The 21,247-nt window shown below is 39.6% G+C and overlaps 2 protein-coding genes and 1 pseudogene across 7 annotated transcripts; 2 read left to right on the plus strand and 1 right to left on the minus strand.

Annotated features, from left to right (window-relative positions):
• Nucleotides 1-1,491: 1,491 nt before the first annotated feature.
• Nucleotides 1,492-19,570, minus strand: LOC115662696 (disease resistance protein RPV1-like). 3 transcript variants are annotated; one of them, XM_056319628.1, is made up of 9 exons: nucleotides 18,444-19,570; nucleotides 17,243-18,323; nucleotides 15,221-15,505; nucleotides 13,497-15,125; nucleotides 13,005-13,401; nucleotides 12,598-12,795; nucleotides 2,550-3,187; nucleotides 2,140-2,342; nucleotides 1,492-1,974 (listed from the first exon to the last, which is right to left on the minus strand). In XM_056319628.1, the coding sequence occupies exons 1-4, from the start codon at nucleotides 19,091-19,093 to the stop codon at nucleotides 13,785-13,787; spliced, it is 3,357 nt and encodes a 1,118-aa protein (XP_056175603.1). In that variant the 5' UTR covers nucleotides 19,094-19,570; the 3' UTR covers nucleotides 1,492-1,974; nucleotides 2,140-2,342; nucleotides 2,550-3,187; nucleotides 12,598-12,795; nucleotides 13,005-13,401; nucleotides 13,497-13,784. The 3 variants fall into 3 exon arrangements, with proteins under 3 accessions (XP_056175603.1, XP_056175601.1, XP_056175602.1); XM_056319626.1 differs by having other exon boundaries at nucleotides 13,005-15,125; XM_056319627.1 differs by lacking the exons at nucleotides 1,492-1,974; nucleotides 2,140-2,342; nucleotides 2,550-3,187 and adding an exon at nucleotides 12,191-12,429 and having other exon boundaries at nucleotides 13,005-15,125.
• On the plus strand, nucleotides 4,027-6,935 carry LOC115661949 (2-succinylbenzoate--CoA ligase, chloroplastic/peroxisomal-like; annotated as a pseudogene).
• On the plus strand, nucleotides 8,919-11,508 carry LOC115667891 (cyclin-B2-1-like). Of its 4 annotated transcripts, none has more exons than XM_056319632.1 (8): nucleotides 8,920-9,373; nucleotides 9,463-9,547; nucleotides 9,700-9,910; nucleotides 10,003-10,095; nucleotides 10,406-10,654; nucleotides 10,746-10,807; nucleotides 10,934-11,112; nucleotides 11,224-11,508. In XM_056319632.1, the coding sequence occupies exons 1-7, from the start codon at nucleotides 9,343-9,345 to the stop codon at nucleotides 10,971-10,973; spliced, it is 771 nt and encodes a 256-aa protein (XP_056175607.1). In that variant the 5' UTR covers nucleotides 8,920-9,342; the 3' UTR covers nucleotides 10,974-11,112; nucleotides 11,224-11,508. The 4 variants fall into 4 exon arrangements, with proteins under 4 accessions (XP_056175609.1, XP_056175607.1, XP_056175606.1 ...); XM_056319633.1 differs by having other exon boundaries at nucleotides 8,921-9,373; nucleotides 10,746-10,771; XM_056319634.1 differs by lacking the exon at nucleotides 10,406-10,654 and having other exon boundaries at nucleotides 8,919-9,373; nucleotides 10,746-10,771.
• Nucleotides 19,571-21,247: the final 1,677 nt, after the last annotated feature.

The raw sequence follows: 21,247 nt of genomic DNA on the forward strand, positions 1-21,247 counted from the left end.
GATTCATACTAATGTGTGGGGTCCTTCCCGTCGTACTTTTATTTCTGGTCATCGATGGTTTGTCACTTTTATTGATTGTCATTCTCGTATAACTTGGGTTTATTTGTTGAAACATAAGAGTGATGTTTTTCACTGTTTTCAAATCTTTCACAAAATGGTTCAAACTCAGTTCAATGCCACTGTGAAAATTCTTCGCAATGACAATGGCACTAAGTACAATGAGGGTCAATTTTAACGGAGACTCTCTGATCATGGCATTATTCATCAAACCAATCGTGTTGATACCCCCACACAAAATGGTGTTGTCAAAAGAAAGAACCAACATTTGTTAGAGGTCGCTAGTTCTCTTATGTTTGCCCGTCATGTCCCAGCCTAGTACTAGAGTGATGTTATTTTAACCGCTGCTTATTTAATCAATCGGATGCCGACTAGAATTCTTGATTCCCGTGCACCTATTGATGTTTTACAAGGATCGTCGACTTTTATTCTTGCCCCTAAAATTTTTGGTTGTGTTGTTATGCTCGTAACACCATTTCTAAGAGTAAGTTGGAACCCCGTGATCTCCACTGCATTTTTCTTGGGTATTCAGCTACTCAGAAAGGGCATAAATGTTATCATCCTCCTTCTAGGCGCATCATTGTATCTATGGATGTGATTTTTCACAAGTCTAATTCCTATTATTATAAAGTAAAGGGGTGTAAATAAGTCATCTCGAATCAATGGATTCATTGTAAAATCCCTCTATATTATAGTGCATTTTTATGACAATTTTGTTGGCTGATAAAAGGATTAAATGGTATAATTCTTTTGTTTTGGTGGTAGATTGGAGGATTAGAAACATGATTATTGCTTTCCAATCGGCTGTTTTTGCATTAATTGCTACTTCATGCCATATCCTTAATAGCAGGTTGGTTACACCTATAACCGAAATGGAAATCAAGCGTTTCGTGGTTCAAAAATGCCGAATCTCGTCTCAAATAGCTTATAACTGTGGTTTGCAGCATATTGTTTTTTTTTTTTTTTTGATAACCCAGGAACCCCCCGCACGGCCGACAGCCGGAGGGATAAACCTAGGGTGACGCTAGCGCAGGACCCATCACCACGGCGCCACACTTAAGAATCCCTAACGACTATGCTGGGGTTCGAACTCTGATCCCTTCGTAGGGGGACTAGAGCGCAAGCCAATGCAGCCGCTGCGGGCAGTGGTTTCGCAGCATATTGTTGCTGCTCAGAATTTCCATAAACCAATATAAACGGTAGAGGGAAACGTAGAAAGGTCTAATCTCGGTCATTGAGCATCTTCTGGCGAGAATATTTAAAGCTTACGATTCAATTACTCGTCCAGCTAAGCAAAAAATAGGCCAAATGCTTCTGAAATGTAATCCTCTGCTCATACTCACTGCAAGGACTAAATAATGTGTTGTGCACTCACACAAAAGCGCACAAATTCACATGTCTAGCAAATCATTTTCAGATTTAATCTTGTCTGTGTGCAAGAAACAATTTGATGCTGTAAACAATTAGTTCCTAGAGTTACAAATGCCACTACTTGCACGGGGACAATGATACAAGCGCCTTGAACTCATCTAACCCCATTGATGAGCCTACTCAAATCCGATCCCAATGAGTAAATGACTAAAAATACTCAACTTCCCATAGCCTTTCTTCCCAAATTTCATGGCTCGTGCAAAATCCTATTCAATAAAATTGACGCAGAATTTGTCAGCGAGGGAGTTCTGCAAGGCTCGGGATTTGCTTGATTACTTATATCGATCTTTCGGATATCAAACTGCAGTCATTTCCAATCTCATCACTGAATTGGAAAGTCATAATGTCAGCAGTAATAAATTACTGTGAACGGAGTGAACATGAGAAACTACTTCCTGACGGACTACATCCCTTTCTTATCTTCCTGTAGCAGTAGTGGTCGCCAAAGGCTTCTTCCAAGGGATGAAGATTTTTGGTATCTTAGACCTGCGAAGATAGTAATGATATTTGGTTGAGATGAACAATAGTGATAGATTAAAACATCAAACAATCAACATATGCAAAGAAGTTCACGTGGCTGTGTGCCTGAATTTATGTGTTTCAGAGAGAGTTTTTAGCATCACAGTAGCTGGAGATTGGAAAGAGCAATACCCTGTCAAGTTCCTTTCTCTGCAGTATAGTCGAAGAATTTCATCCGACAACAAACGTTCTTCTTTTTCTAGTTCCGAGTTCACGGCTTTTATCAGACCAAAGCTGAGGGTACACCCAACAACCATCTCAGTCAGGTGAGCTTCATGAATTCCCATGACAACTATTCCAGCGACTCCTGGCTGTTGTAAAAGTATTGCTGCAACCTATGTTAGGAAACAAGAACATTTCCCAAGAAAATGAGCTGAGGGTACATCTTTTTAGATTAGCTAATCATGATTTTGAGAAAATGAAACATGTTCATCGAAGAGAGAAAATATGTATCACATTTGAACCTATCAACAAATCTATGCCTGCTCAAAGAGAAAAATGATTCATTGCTAAGCCAATTCAGACATGAAACAGTCCACTACCTCTTCAGGGTAAACATTTTCTCCCCCAGTCTTGATCCGACTGCTCTCCCGACCATTGAGCCACACCTGACCATGCTCATCAATGAAACCTACATCACCCATGTCGAACCATGAATGACTGCTAGAGTCTGATAACAGAAATTGATCCCAGTATACAATAATCAAATCCGGTCCTCTGGTTAGAACTTTCCCAATGCCATTAGAATCATCACTGTCCATCCTCAATTCAACATGTGGAGCCACACTTTGCTGCCTTGGATTGGAAAAATGTGGCATTGGAAGTTCATAAATATGCATGGAACTTCCCAAGTTTTCATTTCCAGATGTTTAGTTTCACTGTACTTATTGGCTTGTGCAAAATCCTATTCGAAAAAATTGATGCAGAATTTGTCAGCAAGGGAGTTCTGCAAGGCTCGGGATTTGCTTGATTACTTACGTCAATCTTTCGGATATTTAAACTGCGGTCATTTCCAATTTCTTCACTGAATGGGAAGTCACAATGTCAGCAGTAATAAATTGCTGTGAATGGAGTGAACATGAGAAACAGCTTCCTGACGGACCACATCCCTTCTTATCTTCCTGTAGTAGTGGTTTCGAAAGGCTTCTTCCAAGGAATGAAGATTTTTGGTATCTTAAAACTGTGAAGATAGTAATGATATTTGGTTTAGAGGAATGATAATGATGGATTAAAACATCAAACAATCAACAAATGCTAAGAAGTTCACGTGGCTGCATGCCTGAATTTGTGAATTTTAGAGTCTTTAGCATCACAGTAACTGGAGATTGGAAAGAGAAATACTCTGTCAAGTAGCTTTTTCTGCAGTATAGTCGAAGAACTTCATCAGACAACAAACGTTCTTCTTTTCCAGCTCCAAGTTCACGGCTTTTATCAGACCAAAGCTGAGGGTACACCCAACAACCATCTCGGCCAGGCGAGATTCAGGGATTGCCATGAAAATGATTCCAACGACTCCTGGATGTTGTAAAAGTATTGCCGCCACCTATGCTATGAAACAAGAACATGTCCCAGGAAAATGAGCTGAGGATACATCTTTTTATATTAGCTAATCTTGATTTTGAGAAAATGAAACATGTTCATCGAAGAGAGAAAAATATGCATCACATTTGAACTTATCAACAAATCTATGCCTGCTCAGAGAGAAAAATGATTTCATTGCTAAGCCAATTCAAACATGATGCAGTCCATTACCTCTTTAGGGTAAACATTTTCTCCCCCAGTCTTGATCCGACCGCTCTCTCGCCCAGTGAGCCACACCCGACCATGCTCATCAATGAAACCGACATCACCCATGTCGAACCATGAATGACTGCTAGAGTCTGATAACAGAAATTAATCCCAGTACACAATAATCAAATCCGGTCCTCTGGTTAGAACTTTCCCAATGCCATTAGAATCATCACTGTCCGTCCTCAATTCAACATGTGGAGCCACACTTTGATGCCTTGGATTGGAAACATGTGGCATTGGAAGTTCATATATATGCATGGAACTTCCCAAGTTTTCATTTCCAGATGTTTAGTTTCACTGTACTTATTGGCTTCACAGACTACTGGGAAGCCATAAGCAATCACCATAAGCCATTCAGCTTTGTTGACACAATCTAATCTGTGACAAAAATAACCATATGTGGTTACAGTGAGAATGATGTATGCCTTTTCCAAGTTTCTTATCTTTTCTTGTCTTCATGCGTGGGTGGCAACTCGAATTTGTACAATCATCGTCACAATAAGTCTGGAGTGATTGTTTTAAATTTGAAAGGTCCGCAAGCAAGTAGAGTCAGAGTAATTGGAGAATGGAATTTTTTTTATTCAATTTTTGCAGGTTTATTTGCATACTGCTCCTTTGTGCCATATTGGTGGTCTGTCATCATCAATCTTAATGGCTGGAGCTTGTAATGTTTTGCTACCCAGGTTCGAGGCTAAAATAGCCATTAAGTTTATAAAGAAACATAATATCACTGCTTTGATCACTGTTCCAGCAATGATTGCTGATCTAATATCCTTTCTCAGGTTAAATAAGATCTATGATCCTTACAAGCACTTTCATGGTATCAGTTTTATGTTATACTCTTCTAGTGGTACTTTTGCTTAATTCTGAGTTTCCTCAGGGATAAAAGACCATGGAAAGGAAAGAACTGCGTGAAAAGGATACTAAATGGCAAAGGAAGTCTGTCGATCAATCTCATCAAAGAAGCTGGCCACTTCTTCCCAAGGACTAAGATTCCCTCGGTCTACGGTGTGCATCCTCTATAAGTATATATGCATTGAATGTCACTACTTCAGTGCTAGTTGAAGGAGTACCTGCTAGCAATGTGCAATGAACTACTCTGCTCATTATACTATTCCCAATATGCAGGGATGGCAGAGACTTGTTCTTCGCTAACGTTCATGACCCTCTATGACCCACATTTCCCTTTTACCTGCCAGCCCCTTCATTTTCATGTCAGAACAAATCTCAATCCAGTTCAAAGACCAAGAGGCATTTGTGTTGGCAAACCGGTACCACATGCTGAATTGAGGACAGATAGTGATGATTCTATTAGCTTTGGAAAAATTCTAACCAGAGGTCCACATTTGATGATTGGATTCTGGGATCAAGTTCCGGCATCAGATTTTAGTAGTCATTCATGGTTTAACACAGGTGATATTGGTTTCATCGATGAGCATGGTCCGGGGTGGCTCATTGGTCGAGAAAGTGGTCTGATCAAGACGGGGAGAAAATGTTTACCCTGAAGAGGTACTGGAATGTATCATCCATGAATTGGCTTAGCAATAAAATTATTTTTCTCTTTGAGCAAGCATAGATTTTTGGATAGGTTCGAATGTGGTACATATTTTTCTGTCTTAGATGAAGATGTTTCATTTTCTCAAAATCATGGTTAGCTAATATGATAAAGATGTTCGACCAAAAAAAAAATGACAAAGATGTACTCTCAGCGAATTTTCATGTGACATGTTCTTGTTACACAACATAGGCAATAGTTTTACAAAATCCAGGAGTCGGTGGAATCGTAGTCGTGGGAATCCCCGAAGCTCGCCTGACTGAGATGGTTGTTGGGTGCATTTGTGTGAAAGAGAACTGGCTTTGGTCTGATAAAAGCCATGTACTTGGAGCTGAAATAGAAAAACATTTGTTGTCTGATGTAGGTGGGCGAAACTTGAAATGGGATAGAAAGCCAATGATGATTTTTGAGATGAATAGAATCAATGTTGCAGAACCGATCATCAGCTTCACTTCTTGCTTTGATTTTTTTGGTCGAAACTTCTTGCTTTGATGAAATGGATCATCCATCTCTTCTCTTACTAGTGTAAGCTATGATTTGTTCTTTCCTTTTTCCCCCCACTCAAATTTTAGGTTTTCTCACGTTGGTGACTGCTACTTGGAATTGTTACTAGCTGTTGCATTCATTGGAGGGATCGTCTGCTCCTCTAAACTACAGATCGTTGAGTGAAGTTCTGCGGAACTAGTTAGTGAAGGGGTTAAATCCTCTGTATTGGCAATTATGCATTTGAATCCACAAATTGGGTATAACGATAATTCATGTTCGAAATTGGAAAGTAAAAGACACTTGTCAAATTTTAGGTACGTAAGCAGTGGCAAGACATCAGTCCATCATGAGCCGACTTCATGGCAATTTTAGCATGATGAATATCTATATCTTTTGTACACTTCACCTTTGGATGCTCCAGTGGAATCTTTAGCAGACCCGTGCATGCATGCAAAATGCAATGCTGTGTAATGGAACCAAAAAGCAAGACATAATAAAATTGTTGCAATTACGGCATGTGAAGGGTAACAGTGGGCAATGACTCCGTGGAAGTGGAAAAACAGAAAGGATGATGAGGTGTCTGTATCAGATTCGGTTGGAGGAGAAATTAGCCAATCTCAGTACCTTAGTTGCCGAAATCAGCAGATCTCGGTGCCTTAGTTGTCTCTTTTATCGCCCAGAAAATTGAGAAAGTAGGGCAAACCGCTAAATGTCATTATGATGATTGTTTTATAATGTGTACATCTATTTGATGGTGTTAAATCGTTCTAAAATCTTGATTGTAGAGAGCAAATGAAGCTATATTGGCCATGTTAGCCGTAACCCCGGTGATGGTGGTGACAGACAGGAGTTGTATCAGCTGGTATTCTGAGATCCACAAGGATGGTATATTCAAGAAATGTGAATGGTAAGTCGCTTTCTTGAAGTCTGAAGTTGTTGGAGGACGATAAAAATTCATGTTACCCATCATGCAATGTAGAAAATCATGATATTCTTGGTATCGTTGATCCAGCCTTTCTTTTCATGTGCTAGTATCAACTATGGTCATGCTATATATGCATCCAGTAACTCCTCTGAGCTCCTTTCCAACTACTGACTACGTCTGGGCTTGTGATGCTGGTGTCATAATATGCTTCACCTCCTGTATAATCTTTACTTCCTCTTATTGCCGATAACAAGTATTTTTTTGTGGTCTTCAAGGGGTAACTTTTTGGGAAAGATTGGTTTTTTACTCTTCAATAAAGTGATACATCCTATTTAGAGACGTGTGAAGGTGCAAGCTCAAACATACACCCATGGAGAAATGGAAATGGCACTATGTAGCTTTATTACCTATTTCGAAGTCTCAATCATATGAACTGATACCAGATGGCAATTTTTTGGATTGATTGCCTGCCCAAAAAAGTTTCATTGTTATCAGATTTGCCAAAGAGCAAACCGTACCAGATTTGTAAATATATACGACTTTCTTTTGGCTTGATTACCTGATGCATAATATACTTCACTTACCCTACATCTGAACCAGACTACTTAGAAAAGCTTCTTTGTCCATCTTTCTTGGCAATTTTTGAAGGGTTCTCAAATTGAGGATTACATTATGTGATCTGGGTTTCTAGTTTCAAAGGTTGGCTTGCATTCCAATACTCAACAGATTTCTTTGGGCGTAGGTTCTTTTTATACGATTTCTTTCCTCTCTGTGATTTCATAGGTGGGATCAAAAGGTCAATTATATGCCACTTCGACGCCTTGGTTTGGAAAAATGTGGCATTGGAAGTTCATAGTCACGCATGGCACGTCCCAAGTTCTCATTTCCAGATGTTTAGTTCTACTGGGCTTATTGGCTTCAGGTTCTATTGGGAACCGAAAGGAGTCGCCACAAGCCGTTCAGCTTTTTTCGTTCAATCTATGGCAAAAATAGCCAAATGTGGTTACAGTGAGAATGACGTGCCCTTTCCAAGTCTCTTCTCGTTTACCGTCTTCATGCTTGGTTGGCAATCGGAAATTCTATAACCATTGTCAGAAATAGTCTGAAGTGATCGTTTCCATATTTGGAAGGTATGCTGGCAATTAAGAGTCAGAGTAAAATGACAAATGAATTTTATTTTTATTCAATTTTTGCAGATTTATTTGCATACTGCTGCCTAGTGCCACATTGGTGGTCTCTCATCAGCCATGGCAATGTTCACTGCTGGAGCTTGCCATGTCTTAATACCCGAGTTCAAAGCTAAGTCAGCCATTGAGCTTATGGAGAAATACGATGTCGCAGCTTTGATCACTGTTCCGGCAATGGTTTGCTGATCTAATATACTTTCTCAGGTTATCTACGAAGAATGATCTTTAATGAGCAATTTAATTAAATAACGACTATCATGTGTGGAGAGCATTGCCCGCTTACATGGCGTATGTTGAAATTTATGCTCTTCTAGTGGCACTTTTGCTTCCGAGTTTCCTCGGGGAGAAAGGGCCGTGGAAAGGAAAAGATTGCGTGAAAAAAGATATTAAATGGCGGAGGAAGTCTGTCGATCGATATCATCAAAGAAGCTGGCAAACTTCTTCCCAAGAGCTAATATATTCTCTCCGCCTATGGTGTGCATCCTCTATAAGCATATATGCAGCCGAATGGCTAACCGCTGTGGGAAGAAAGCATTTGGCACGTAAAATTTGATTTTTTACTTTCTTGCCAAAATTTTAATGTTTTCAGAATTTCAAAAAATTATTAGAAATCTTGTACAAACCTGGTATTGATGCTCGCATGTTAGGAAAATTTTATGTTATTTCGAGCTTAGAAAAGTCGAAATGCATATACTGTAAAACGAGATTTAAAAATTGAAAATCAATCCAACAACAACTTAATATATACATGAATGAATGTATGTAAATATTTTGACCAAAAAAAATGTATGTAAATATTAGAAGGTGGAAAAAAGAATTAAAGGAATCGCAATTACTAATTAAATAATTGAAATAGAAAATTAATAAAAAAGATGGGGCGGGAAAAAGTGCCGTTGTCCAAACCAGAGAAAACCCTCGTCCCAAGTTTCCTATATTATGCTCTGTTCCGTTGCGTCTCCCTCACTATCCTCTCTCCCCTGTCTCTGTCTCTGTCTCTGTCTCTCTGCCTCTCTAATTCTGAGCAATTCTCGTTGCTCTGCTCTGAACTCTGTCTCTTGCTACCGATCACTGCTCGTTCCTCGGCTGTTAACTCTGTCTCTTGCTACTGATCACTGCTCTCTTTGGGGCTCTGAGCAATCCTTGTTGCCCTCAATGCAATTCTCTCTCTTGATTCGGAGGGTTTCTCTGTCTCCCTCTCCGGGCAATCCTCTGAATCTGAGCAATTCTCGCTGCTCTGCTCTGAACTCTGTCTCTTGCTGATATCACTGCTGCGGCTCTGAGCAATCCTTGTTGCTCTCGATTCAATTATCTCTCTTGATTTAGAGGATTTCTCTGTTTCCCTCTCTGGGTAATCCTCCCGTTGTCCGACCACGAATCCGACAACGATCGTGATGCCTGTCCACGGCATTCCAGTTGCCAAGCGTTAGTCTCGTTCAAAACCCCCACTTTCGTCTTTCTTTCTTTCTATGTTTTGTGGGTTGGATTTTGTTGATGGTTCTTTTTTCTTACAGGTCTCTACAAGAAAGAACTTGAACTGAAGCAGATTGGCAATTTTCTGGGCCCTAGATCGCGCATCAAGTTAGGGCACTTCAGATAGTATGTCCTTTTTTGTACTGCTCTGTTTCTTGTTCTCGCCCTTTTCTTCTTTTTTCTTGCATCGTTATTTCAAATTCTCCTTTTAATTTCGATTTCTGAAGGGTATTATGATCTTGCTTGCTCTGTTTTTTTCTGATGGGTTTTCTGACCAGTTACCGACACCAACCGCTGGATGCCAAGATTTATCCGAATAAATTTCTCCAAAGCCACGTAGAAGAGAAAAATCCAGCCAATGTAAGTATATTTCCAACAAGACCCATCTCGTGTTGTTCTGATGACGCTAATTTACGTGCAGATGTTGCTGTGGAAGCCTATGAGTACGTTGATGATATATGCGCCTTCTACAAATCGGAAGAGGAAGAGGTGAACTATCTATAGGCTGATTATGTTCCAATTCGATGAGTTTACGCTGAAATTGTGCCGAGTCACTGAATTGGGTATTTTACGCCGTGCAGAAATCTATGTGCATAAAACCCAATGTCATTGCTAGACTGAAGCACGGCATCGACAAGAAGTTGAGAGCATGTATTGTCGAGTGGTTGATTGAGGTACTAAGGAGTTCCTTTTTTATTTCTTGGGTTGTACTTGTGATTCACATTACTATACAGTATTGTTCAAACAAAGACTAGAATAATGTGTTGAGTTCAGGATGGTTTTCATGACATTTCTGCTATGAATTGTTGCAAGATTTGCAATGAAATTGCAGTCACAGAACTGTTAATGTTTGCACTACGATAATGGATGAAATTTTAGAATCTTCTATCCAATGTAATTTGACCTATTTCCCTCCAAATCGGGAATCTATTTCACAGCTATGAAAAACTGGTAATTTTCCTGATTTTCTCACTTAATAACTAGGCACACAAGCTGTTCAAGTTCCCAACCGAGGCTCTATTTCTTGCCATCAATCTTTTCGACCGATTTGTGGCCATTTGTCCGGTGGAAAAGAAGAAAGTGAGTTTGGTCAGAATAACCGCCCTGCAGTTGGCTGCTAAGTATGCTGGAATAAGAGAATCGATCCCTTGTGTCTACTTGTTTTCCCACCTGGCGCTTACTTCGTGCCCTGTGAAGAAGATTTCGTGCTCTGCAGAGCAGATTGTAGAAATGGTAGGCGAAATACCCATTTCTTATTTTGTTTCTGTTTCTTCATTAGCTTTTCTTTTTTACATAATTCTCTTTGTCCTTTGGCATTATGCAGGAGTATTTGATCTTGAACACTATAGAGTATGAATTGTCAATCCCTACCCCGTCTACATTTATGTGGAAGTTTCGTAAGGAAACTCAATCGTACTTGGTTTCTGTTAATGTTATTTGATGTTGTTATGAATCGATCTTATGACAATAGTATAGAAAATGATTTGGGTTTCTGTTTGTACCTCCAACCAGATCAAACACTTGTCCTTCTTCTTCATCGATCTCTGCCTAGTTCAGTGTGGAACGCTCCCATTTCGACCTTCTGTATTGGCTGCCGCTGCAATTTACACCGCCCATGCCACTGTTGAAGGGTGTAAGCCATGCAGCAAAATCTATGAGCAGTTGACCGGTTGTAGTGCCCAAACAATCTTGTAAGTAGCGAGGGACTTCAATTATTGTTTATTACACCATTCATCTTTTTGTTTATATCGACATAGGAATCTGATGGATTATTTCCTTTTGGCTACTTTTCCTTTGTGTAGGAAATGCTCGAGACTGATGGTGACTTCCCATCAAAAAGCGAGGAGTGTCAGGAGGGTGTATAAGAAGTACAACACGAGGGAATACGAGTGGCTAGCTAGAGCTGAACCGGCTCGATTTCTCTTGACCGAATTTAGCAGGGCCAGGGTCTTCATCTTTAAGCTTATTTTGTTTCTCCTTAGAGACCGGTAACAACATTTGGTTTTAGAGTCTTTGTACTCATTGATGATTCGAGTGTATCGTTCAAAGCTCTTGAATGGAAAGTTGCTTATTCTCGGCTGTGAAAATCTATACTTTGCTAGTGTTGTTTTCATGCGAACAAGTTTTAAATTTTGTTTAATTTGGTCTACATGGTTTGGTTTAATTCATTTACATCTACTGATGTAAATGAACACCTTTAGCAATCACAGCCACAACACCTCTGCAATAGCTTATAACTGTGGCTCGCAGCATATTGTTGCTGCTCAGAATTTCCATAAACCAATATAAACGGTAGGGGGAAACGTAGAAAGGTCTAATCTCGGTCATTGAGCATCTTCTGGCGAGAATAGGTAAAGCTTACGATTCAATTACTCATCCAGCTAAGGAAAAAATAGGCCAAATGCTTCTGAAATGTAATCCTCTGCTTATACTCACTGCAAGGACTAAATAATGCGTTGTGCACTCGCAGAAAAGAGCACAAATTCACATGTCTAGCAAATCATTTTCAGATTTAATCTTGTCTGTGTGCAAGAAACAATTTGGTGTTGGAAACAATTAGTTCCTAGAGTTACAAATGACACTACTTGCACGGGGACAATGATACAAGCGCCTTGAACTCATCTAACCCCATTGATGAGCCTACTCAAATCCGATCCCAATGAGTAAATGACTAAAAAACTCAACTTCCCATAGCCTTTATTCCCAAATTTCATGGCTCGTGCAAAATCCTACTCAATAAAATTGACGCAGAATTTGTCAGCGAGGGAGTTCTGCAAGGCTCGGGATTTGCTCGATTACTTATGTCGATCTTTCGGATAGCAAACTGCAATCATTTCCAATCTCATCACTGAATTGGAAAGTCATAATGTCAGCAGTAATAAATTGCTGTGAATGGAGTGAACATGAGAAACTACTTCCTGACGGACTACATCCCTTCTTATCTTCCTGTAGTAGTAGTGGTCGCGAAAGGCTTCTTCCAAGGAATGAAGATTTTTGGTATCTTAGACCTGCAAAGATAGTAATGATATTTGGTTGAGACGAGCCATAATGATAGATTAAAACATCAAACAACAATCAACATATGCAAAGAAGTTCACGGGGCTGTGTGCCTGAAGTTGTGTATATCAGAGAGAGTTTTTAGCATCACAGTAGCTGGAGATTGGAAAGAGCAATACCCTGTCAAGTTCCTTTCTCTGCAGTATAGTCGAAGAATTTCATCCGACAACAAACGTTCTTTTCCAGCTCCAAGTTCACGGCTTTTATCAGACCAAAGCTGAGGGTACACCAACAACCATCTCAGTCAGGTGAGGTTCAGGGATTCCCACAACAACGATTCTAGCGACTCCTGGATGTTGTAAAAGTATTGCTGCCACCTATGTTAGGAAACAAGAACATTACTCAAGAAAATGAGCTGAGGGTACATCTTTTCAGATTAGCTAGCCATGATTTTGAGAAAATGAAACATGTTCATCAAAGACAGAAAAATATGTACCACATTCGAACCTATCCACAAATCTATGCTTGCTCAAAGAGAAAAATGATTTCATTGCTAAGCCAATTCAGACAAGATACAGTCCATTACCTCTTCAGGGTAAACATTTTCTCCCCTAGTCTTGATCCGGCTGCTCTCTCGACCAGTGAGCCACACCCGACCATGCTCATCGATGAAACCAATATCACCTGTGTTAAACCATGAATGACTGCTAAAATCTAATGCCGGAACTTGATCCCAGAATCCAATCATCAAATGTGGACCTCTGGTTAGAATTTTTCCAATTCTAATAGAATCATCACTATCTATCCTCAATTCAGCATGTGGTACCGGTTTGCCGACACAAATGCCTCTTGGTCTTTGAACTGGATTGAGATTTGTTCTGACATGAAAATGAAGGGGCTGGCAGGAAAAAGGGAAATGTGGGTCATAGAGGGTCATGAACGTTAGCAATGAAGACCCAACATGAAGATCCTTCCTCATTAGCCTGACCAGAAGAGGACGCAGTGTAAACTCATTGGGCCTTAACAACGTCAAGAGAGAGAGAGAGGGTTTTAGGGTTTTGGAGATTCGACCGATTACATGAAAGAGCGAGGCGAGTATAGACTGGAGATTTTCCAGGAGAGGGATGGTGAATGAGAGGGGAAGGAACCACTGCCTTCACCAGATTCCTCGCCTCCAACATTCTCTCTCTTCCATAATCACCCCCCATCGTCGAACTCGCATATCCACCCGCCTCCTCTTCTTTACCCCCAATGCCCAGAATCGCACCACCCTCCTCGGCAACCTCGTTGGCTTCCTCCTCATGAAGATCCGACTATAGCCCCCCGCAAACCTCAGTCAGCTTCTTGCTGTTTCTTCCCTCAAAAATCATGGCCCGTCATGTGGCAAAAAGTCTGGTAATTTCTTGAGTGACTCGCACCCATCCCTATTAAAGCGCCACAGGAATTTGCTAGGGCAGCGAATTTCAACTAAGCTTTCGCAATTCCTAACAATCAACTCCTTCAGATGCTCCGACTTTGAAAGGTCCAGTACTTGAATGTGCTTGCGCCCAGCGATATCCAACACTTCCAGGGATCCCAATTTTTCAACGCCTCGTATCGCATGGAGTTTATCTGCCCTTTCGCCCAACCATGGCCCTCTGGATAGGTTCAACCTTCTTAGGGATTTTAAAGCTTCCAGTCCATCCAATTCCTTCAGCCCATCGCATTCCCAGAGCCCTAATTCCGACAAAAATTCCAAATCGGAAAGCTTTGGCAACCTTTCCAATTTGGGGCATCTCCGAACGTCAAGCGTCCGTATGCAGGAGGGAAGCTCTGGGATGCTCTGAAGAGACATGCAAGAATGAAGGGTGAGCTCCTCGAGATGGTTCAGGTGAGAGAGCAATGGCAGCTCATTGCTCCGACAGGTGAGCCACAGGGATGATAAGCTAACAGGAGGTCTTGGGAGTGACTGAAGCTCACTACAGTCGAGTAAATCGAGGCGTTCGAGAGAAGAAAGCTGATCTAAGTTTTCCGGCAAGCCAGAAATTTTTGTTCCAGCTAAGCGAAGGGTCTTTAGAGAAGACAATCCACCTTTATCAACATGAATTTCTCCTTCCAGTTCAGAGCATTGGTCGGCATAGAACTCTTGGAGGCTTTGCAATTTCCCAATAGAGCTCGGTAACCTTTTTATCTTGCTAAAAGAAATCCTCAAAATTTTCAATTTATTCAATTCCCCAATGGATTCGGGTAATTCGTTAATCCCTGTCCATGACAAGTCCAGCTCAACCAACTCTCCCAACTTCTCAATTGAAGAAGGGATTTGTTGCAACGGCCTGCAGAACGCTAACGCTAACGACACCTGTTCCAAACAGAGACGGATTATTGAGCTGGGAACTTCAGTCATTCGATAACAACTGTTGGCACTAAGCCTCTTCAACTTCTTCAGAGATCCTATACATGGAGGGATTTCTTTTATCCAAGTCTTGTCTACGACAAGTTCCTCCAAATTCTCTAGTTCGCCCAGTTGTTCGGGTAACTTCTCGAGACTCTCACAGTAACTCAAGTTCAAGGAAACGAGGCGCTTGACATCTCCAATGGAAGGGTCGATTTCTTTCAAATGGACACACTGTTTCAAGATTAGCATCTCTAAATTTTTAAACGCAGAAAGATTAGGGGTGCTTTGAAAATGGAAGCACCTCGAAAGATTGAGAACTTTCAACCTCTCCATCTACAAGAAAGAAACATGTTCCAAGATTAGCAGTTAGAAAATAAAATGATTTACCATCAAATGTAACAAAAAGAGAGAGCCTTTTTCATATTCACCTTAATTGAACTCCATCCTCTCCATTTTTCACTAATATTATCGGATGATAAATCAAGCGCGACCAATTTTTCTAAATGAACATTGGTCGCCTCGAAAGAGTCGGGACATCTCTCCCACTTTAGCCATCTTAATTCAGAAAGTGATCCTTCGAAATCTCCTGCAAAACCCATGGCCCTCAAATGAAGGAACTTCAGGTTAGGCATTCTTTTGAAGCTTTCTCGCTCCATGAACTCTCTGGAGCCCCTTTTGTCTAGACGTAGTGCCTCAATTTTTTCATTTTCCTCCTACAAAGAATAAAATAAAATTGAGGATTGTAAATACTATCCAACCTCCTTTTGTTAGTATACTCTGCATTTTATTGTGGCCGATGCATTTTGTCTACACTTGTAGGAAAAAAAGAAATGTATGTGATCTTTTATAATTACATGATTATGTAATATGTCAATTTTCACTCGTATGCCCCAAATTTTGATGTTTTATGTGAAATTCCTATATGAAATTAGTCAAGTTTTCTTATAAATTTTGAAATTAAATTTTGTAACATACGTAATATTGACGACTGACTAAATATGGTGTCCCTTTGACATATGTGAGAACTGTCACACGTTTCAAAAACAAAAAGTACCTAATCATACTTATGCATTCATAAAGCATGACAACTCATTCCCTTCCCATTCATAAAATATTTTTGGTTTTAGCGTATGGCTGGATGGAAACAAGAATTTGGTATGTTGAACTTGAGTTTTCATTTTTGGATATTCAAGCTCAAAGCTCAACAACTAATCCTTAGATGAGTGAGAAATTGTCTAATCAATCCTAAACTTATCAAAATTGCAATTTAATCTGAAGACCTTAGCGTGAAATTTCAATCTAGTCATTCTAGTTAATTTTTACAGGAAATCGCTGACGTGACAGTGTGCCATGTAGGACGGTCGCAAATGATTGGATCATGGCGAAAATTGATCGGAAGGACTACATTGGAATTTTGTGCAAAGATTAAAGACTAAATTGGCAAAATTGATAAGTTTATGACTGAATGAACATTCACACAATAGATTTAGGACCAATTGGGTAATTTTCTCCTAAGATGAGCACGCTACTCAATTAGTCATCATTGAATTTGCCCCAATCAGTCATAAAATTCGACTTGATCTTAAGAATTTGTTAGTGCCTTTTTTACCATTCCCCCATTCATATAAAAATATATGAATTAGTAAATAAAGGACAGTGATTATTATTGCTTTCCTTTTTTTACATTCTAACATTGATTTTTTGCTCTCCAGTTATCTTATTTGATAAGTTAAATATTTGTTTTTTCTTGGCTAATGTCTAACAATAGATTTTTGTCTCCTCTTTGTCGGTGTGTGTGCATAAAGGCTCAATTAATCCGTACCAAGAAAGGCTCGCTCGTTACATAATAGAGGTGGATATTGTATCACCCCAAAGGCAGATAAAACAAGGAGAACACAATTTCTTTCACCTTTCACTATTCCGTCACTTACTTCCTACAATCATTTAATTTCTTAATTTCGATCTTTGCTTTTCAGTTTTTTTATCGAAAATTACTTTATATGAATATGTACAAAATCATATGCTAGTTGTTAGTTAGTTTCTTCTGTCCTAATTTACTATTGTTTGATTTTGCACAACATTTGTTAATGTTGATTTATGTGCTCAAAATACCTATGACTAGATCCGTGCATAGCACCAGTATGAACAAATGTATATATTATGAACGCTGGATAGAATAGTCTTATGCCATTGCTAGAAAATGATGTGAAAACGACACACGAGCAAAATAGATAAAATTAATAGTACACAAATTTAATAACCCTTTTCCGAGCCTCATAATCACCAGTGCAAAACTTTTCATGAACTAGAGGCTAGAATTGTTACCAAGAAAATGCTAATAGCATGCTGAGAATGGTCAAAGATATAGAGAAAAAGAACAGTAACAATAGTAATTTGAGGGACTACGATTAGATAACATGTGAGAGGCCAAAAGTAGACATAATTGTTACCTTGCGTCCTAGAACTTTCATGGCTTCCTCATCCCATAGTCTGCTCCAATCCCAAGGCTCCTTATGTGCTGAACGGACTATATCTCTGCCTAGATCTCTTAATTGATCATGCATTCTCAACTCATTGTTTTCACCATATTTTATTAAAGAAAGTTCATTCATTCTTGCCAATCCAGAAGCAGGGTACAAATCGAGATCCTTCCACAGGTAGGTGGCAATTCTTTTGTTGATTCCAATGAAAAAGCAGGCTATGTCTAGAAACATTCGTTTTTCTTGATCTCCTAATGAATCGTAACTTAACTTCAACTTTTTTTGTACATCCATATGAGGCACCTTCCTTAATTTCTCCAGCGTCTCTGTCCATATGTCTTCATCTTTTCCTTTGAGATATGAACCTATAATCTCGAGAGCTAGAGGAAGCCCTCCCGTGGTGGCAACAATGTCACTAGAAAGATTCCCAAGTTCTCTTGGAGGTTGTTTTGCTTCAAATGCATACAAGCTAAACAGAAGCATAGAGTCATTGCCATTCATTTCTACGAGTTCATAACATTTATATTCAGACTTCAAGAGGGCCTTATCTCGACATGTAATAATGATTCTACTTCCTGATTCGAAATTACAACCTCCAATCAATTTATCGAGATGGTCTCCATGACCCACATCGTCAAGAAGAATAAGTACCTTCTTTTTTTCACAACTTAATTGGATCTTTCCAATCCCCATCACATAATCATGCACTCTACTTTCATGATTTTTTGTTATATCTGAGATCAGTAGAGATTGGATATGCTCCATACCCTTGTGATTAATTGTTTCTCTAATATCCCTAAGAAAGCTGCGGCACTCAAATTTCTCAGAAAGCTTATTATAGATGTTTGTGGCCAAAGTTGTCTTACCAATGCCGCCAATCCCACAAATCCCAATAATTCGAGTTTCGGAACGATCAGTATCCGCCAATTTCATTACCTCAGCCACACGATCATCAATTCCAACCAAGTTCCTAGGAAGAGGTGGTAGGACATCATGTTGCTGCTCGGCCATTATTACTCGTACGAGTTCTTTTATTAATCCGGCTTCATGCCTATCAAACAACACAACACATGAGAGCTTATTAATGGCTCCACAAAATAAGGATTATGGATGATAAATAGAAAAATTCTTCTTCCGGCGAGGATCTATTAAAACAAGGTGAACAACGTACCCACTAGCAAATTCCTCTGATTCGTATACTCTAAGAGCAAGTGCTTTTTTGAGTGCTTCCGGCCCTTGTTGCTTGACATCCTCCTGGAAACGATGCCTACTGGATTTGAAGGCGTCTCCAAATTTCCCCAGCATGTGTTTCACATCCTTGGGCTTCACCTTGTAAAGCACAGGCAAGACTATTTGTCCTCTACTTTCCTTGCACTTCATGATATGAATGAGTTCGCGGAGGCACCATTCGCTAGCAGCATAATTTTCCGAGATGACTGGGATTGAAACCTTAGAGTGCTCGATTGCATTGAGAAGATTTTCAGCAATTGGCTCACCAAAGCGGAGGTTCTCATCATCTCTGAACACGAAGTTTGGATGGAATGGCAGGCCCTCGTGTCGGAGTCTATGGTAGAGGTGATCGACAAAGCCCTTGCGAGTATCAGGACCTCTAAAGCTCAGGAATACGTAATAGTTGTTTCCAATCGTAGAGGTGGACGAAGCAGATGGCTCAGAATCACTTCGTTCTGGCGAGGTCGAGGATCTAGAGGCTCCAGTATCCTCGGGTTGTCCGCTACGGATGGTCCTCCTCTTCTTTTTACCAGTGAAGTACCGTGCAGCAAAGATAAGAACGGGTATGAAATAATGCCAGGAAAGTCTCATTTTGCTCTTTCAAGGTGGGCGAAAGTACTGTAGTTTCCTTGGCACCAGAAAGATTACTCGACTACTTGAGATAGGTTGGAGCAAGGAAATGGTTACTGGACTATCTCTGCGACACATTTATAGCGTCGCTGGTAAAGAAGAAGAAGGGAAAGCAGGAGGCAAGGCATGATTGCTCCTCGACTATTTAAGTATATTTTTAATCTCTCGAAGTACGTTGGTCGTTTCATGTATTTCACGTGTTCACACTTGGAATCTGGATATGCGTTCAAATTGGCTCAAAGCAAACTACTCACGCATTGCCTTCTTGTGGTCCAAACTCCTCCTCATCCTCGACGTTGGCTTCTCGGCAATATCCGATCCGATGGATGATCATTCCATTCACTGCTCCAAGCGCGCCTTTCCTTTCCACTTCTTGGAGTCTTCCTCTTCCGCGTGCTTAGTCATGGCCTTTTAGGCATTATCAGGTGGCGGTTCTATCTCAATGCTGAATGGAATCAAGATGAGCTGATTTTCTTAAGATTTATATCAGCAGTTCAGTTTGCCCGTGCTACGCATGGGTGCATTAGCGCATCGGGTTTATTTTGTTGTCATTTTCCACGGCAATGTTAGTACTGTGCCGAAAATCAAGGAAAAAAAAAGGAATAAAAGAACTTAATGGCTACATTGTCACTACGATCATCTTACCATTATTGTGGCCTATAGACCCGTGCTATGCACGGAAAAGTCTTGTGAAATAGATTATAGGAAACAATCATTCGAGAAGTATGTTGATCATCATGAAAATAAGAGCTTTTCGTAATATTGAAAGTGAAATATTTATAAGTTGGCAAAAAGAAAAAGTGAAATATCTAAAAGCGAACGTTAATAAAAAATTTATTAATTTTATTTGTGACTCACTATTTCCGCTGATACATTTTTATTTTGAATTATGAGCTTTTACATAAATAGATAACTTATATTGTACTTAAAATTAAAACATGCCTTACTCCACTGATTGTATCTCGTTTGGTAAATCACTGATTTCACTAGAAACTTGCTATCTCTACCATTAGGTCTTTGTTCGAGTGGCAAATTTCTAAAGATGTTGATAACTTACTATTGCGTTTGTAAATTACTGTCGGCATACCTAACCAATTACATTGTTTTACCATATAACAAGACTGAGTTGTGTTTTTTGCTCAACTTGCTAGTAGTAATAGATAAATTACTTAATTTCTCACTTTCAACAATACACTAAGTTTTCCCATATGTCAAATCCTTAATGAATTCAGGTGTTTGCTAGATACCTTGTAAATAACAAGTTTAATTCAGTCGATCATTCGAACTTCCCAATTGAGTCGGGGATATGATGGAGATGATAATCACCAGCACATTACCGGAAAGCATTCATCAATTATTTTCTCATCCGCCCCGGTCACTCTTTCTTTTCTGAGTCTCCAAGGGCATCATGACCCTCTCCTTTTTTTTTTATTTTTTTGGTCGAAATGACCCTCTCCTTGTTAGAGTCAATGTGAAACGCGCTGATTGCACCGACACAATTAGTACGTTCCAGAAACGTTTGCGTGAAGTGTTTGTCCTCTAATTTGAATCGTGCAGCAGGGGAATCATTAGACCTGGAAATCAAAGTCCATAGGCTGCCATGTAGCAAATAGTAAGTCTCCCAGTAGGGAACTATTTGGGGGACATATAAAAAATGCTTTCACAAAGAAAATGATAGATGAGGAGCTCTTGACGTGTATGTGAAGCTAAGGTTCATAAAGTTTGGGATTTTGTCTTTCAAAATTTGTGGGCTTTAATTTTTGTGGCTGAACGTGTGAATGTTTTGTTCAAGAATTTTGTTACGCATTTCAGAAAGGGAATATACCGCAAAAAATCTCTAACTTTATTCAACATGATAAATTTATTTTAAATTTTTTTATGATACAAAAAATTTTAAATTTATATTCGTATAATATATTTATCCTAAACTTTTTTCTATAATACAAAAAATTCTAAACTTTGCTAACTATGATACATTTATCCTAGACTCTTTGGTCGAAAGGCATTTTCGTCTTTTAATTTTTAAATTTTTTTTCCTTTCCTTTTTCTATTTTTTTTCCTTTTTTTCTTCTTCTCCCTTCTCTCAGCTAGGAAGCCGCCAGCGTCGGCAAGAGG

This window comes from Syzygium oleosum, unplaced genomic scaffold, assembly GCF_021117445.2.
Source record: "Syzygium oleosum isolate NSW1041296 unplaced genomic scaffold, Sole_v2.1 Sole_v2.18, whole genome shotgun sequence".
Taxonomy (NCBI): Eukaryota; Viridiplantae; Streptophyta; class Magnoliopsida; order Myrtales; family Myrtaceae; genus Syzygium; species Syzygium oleosum.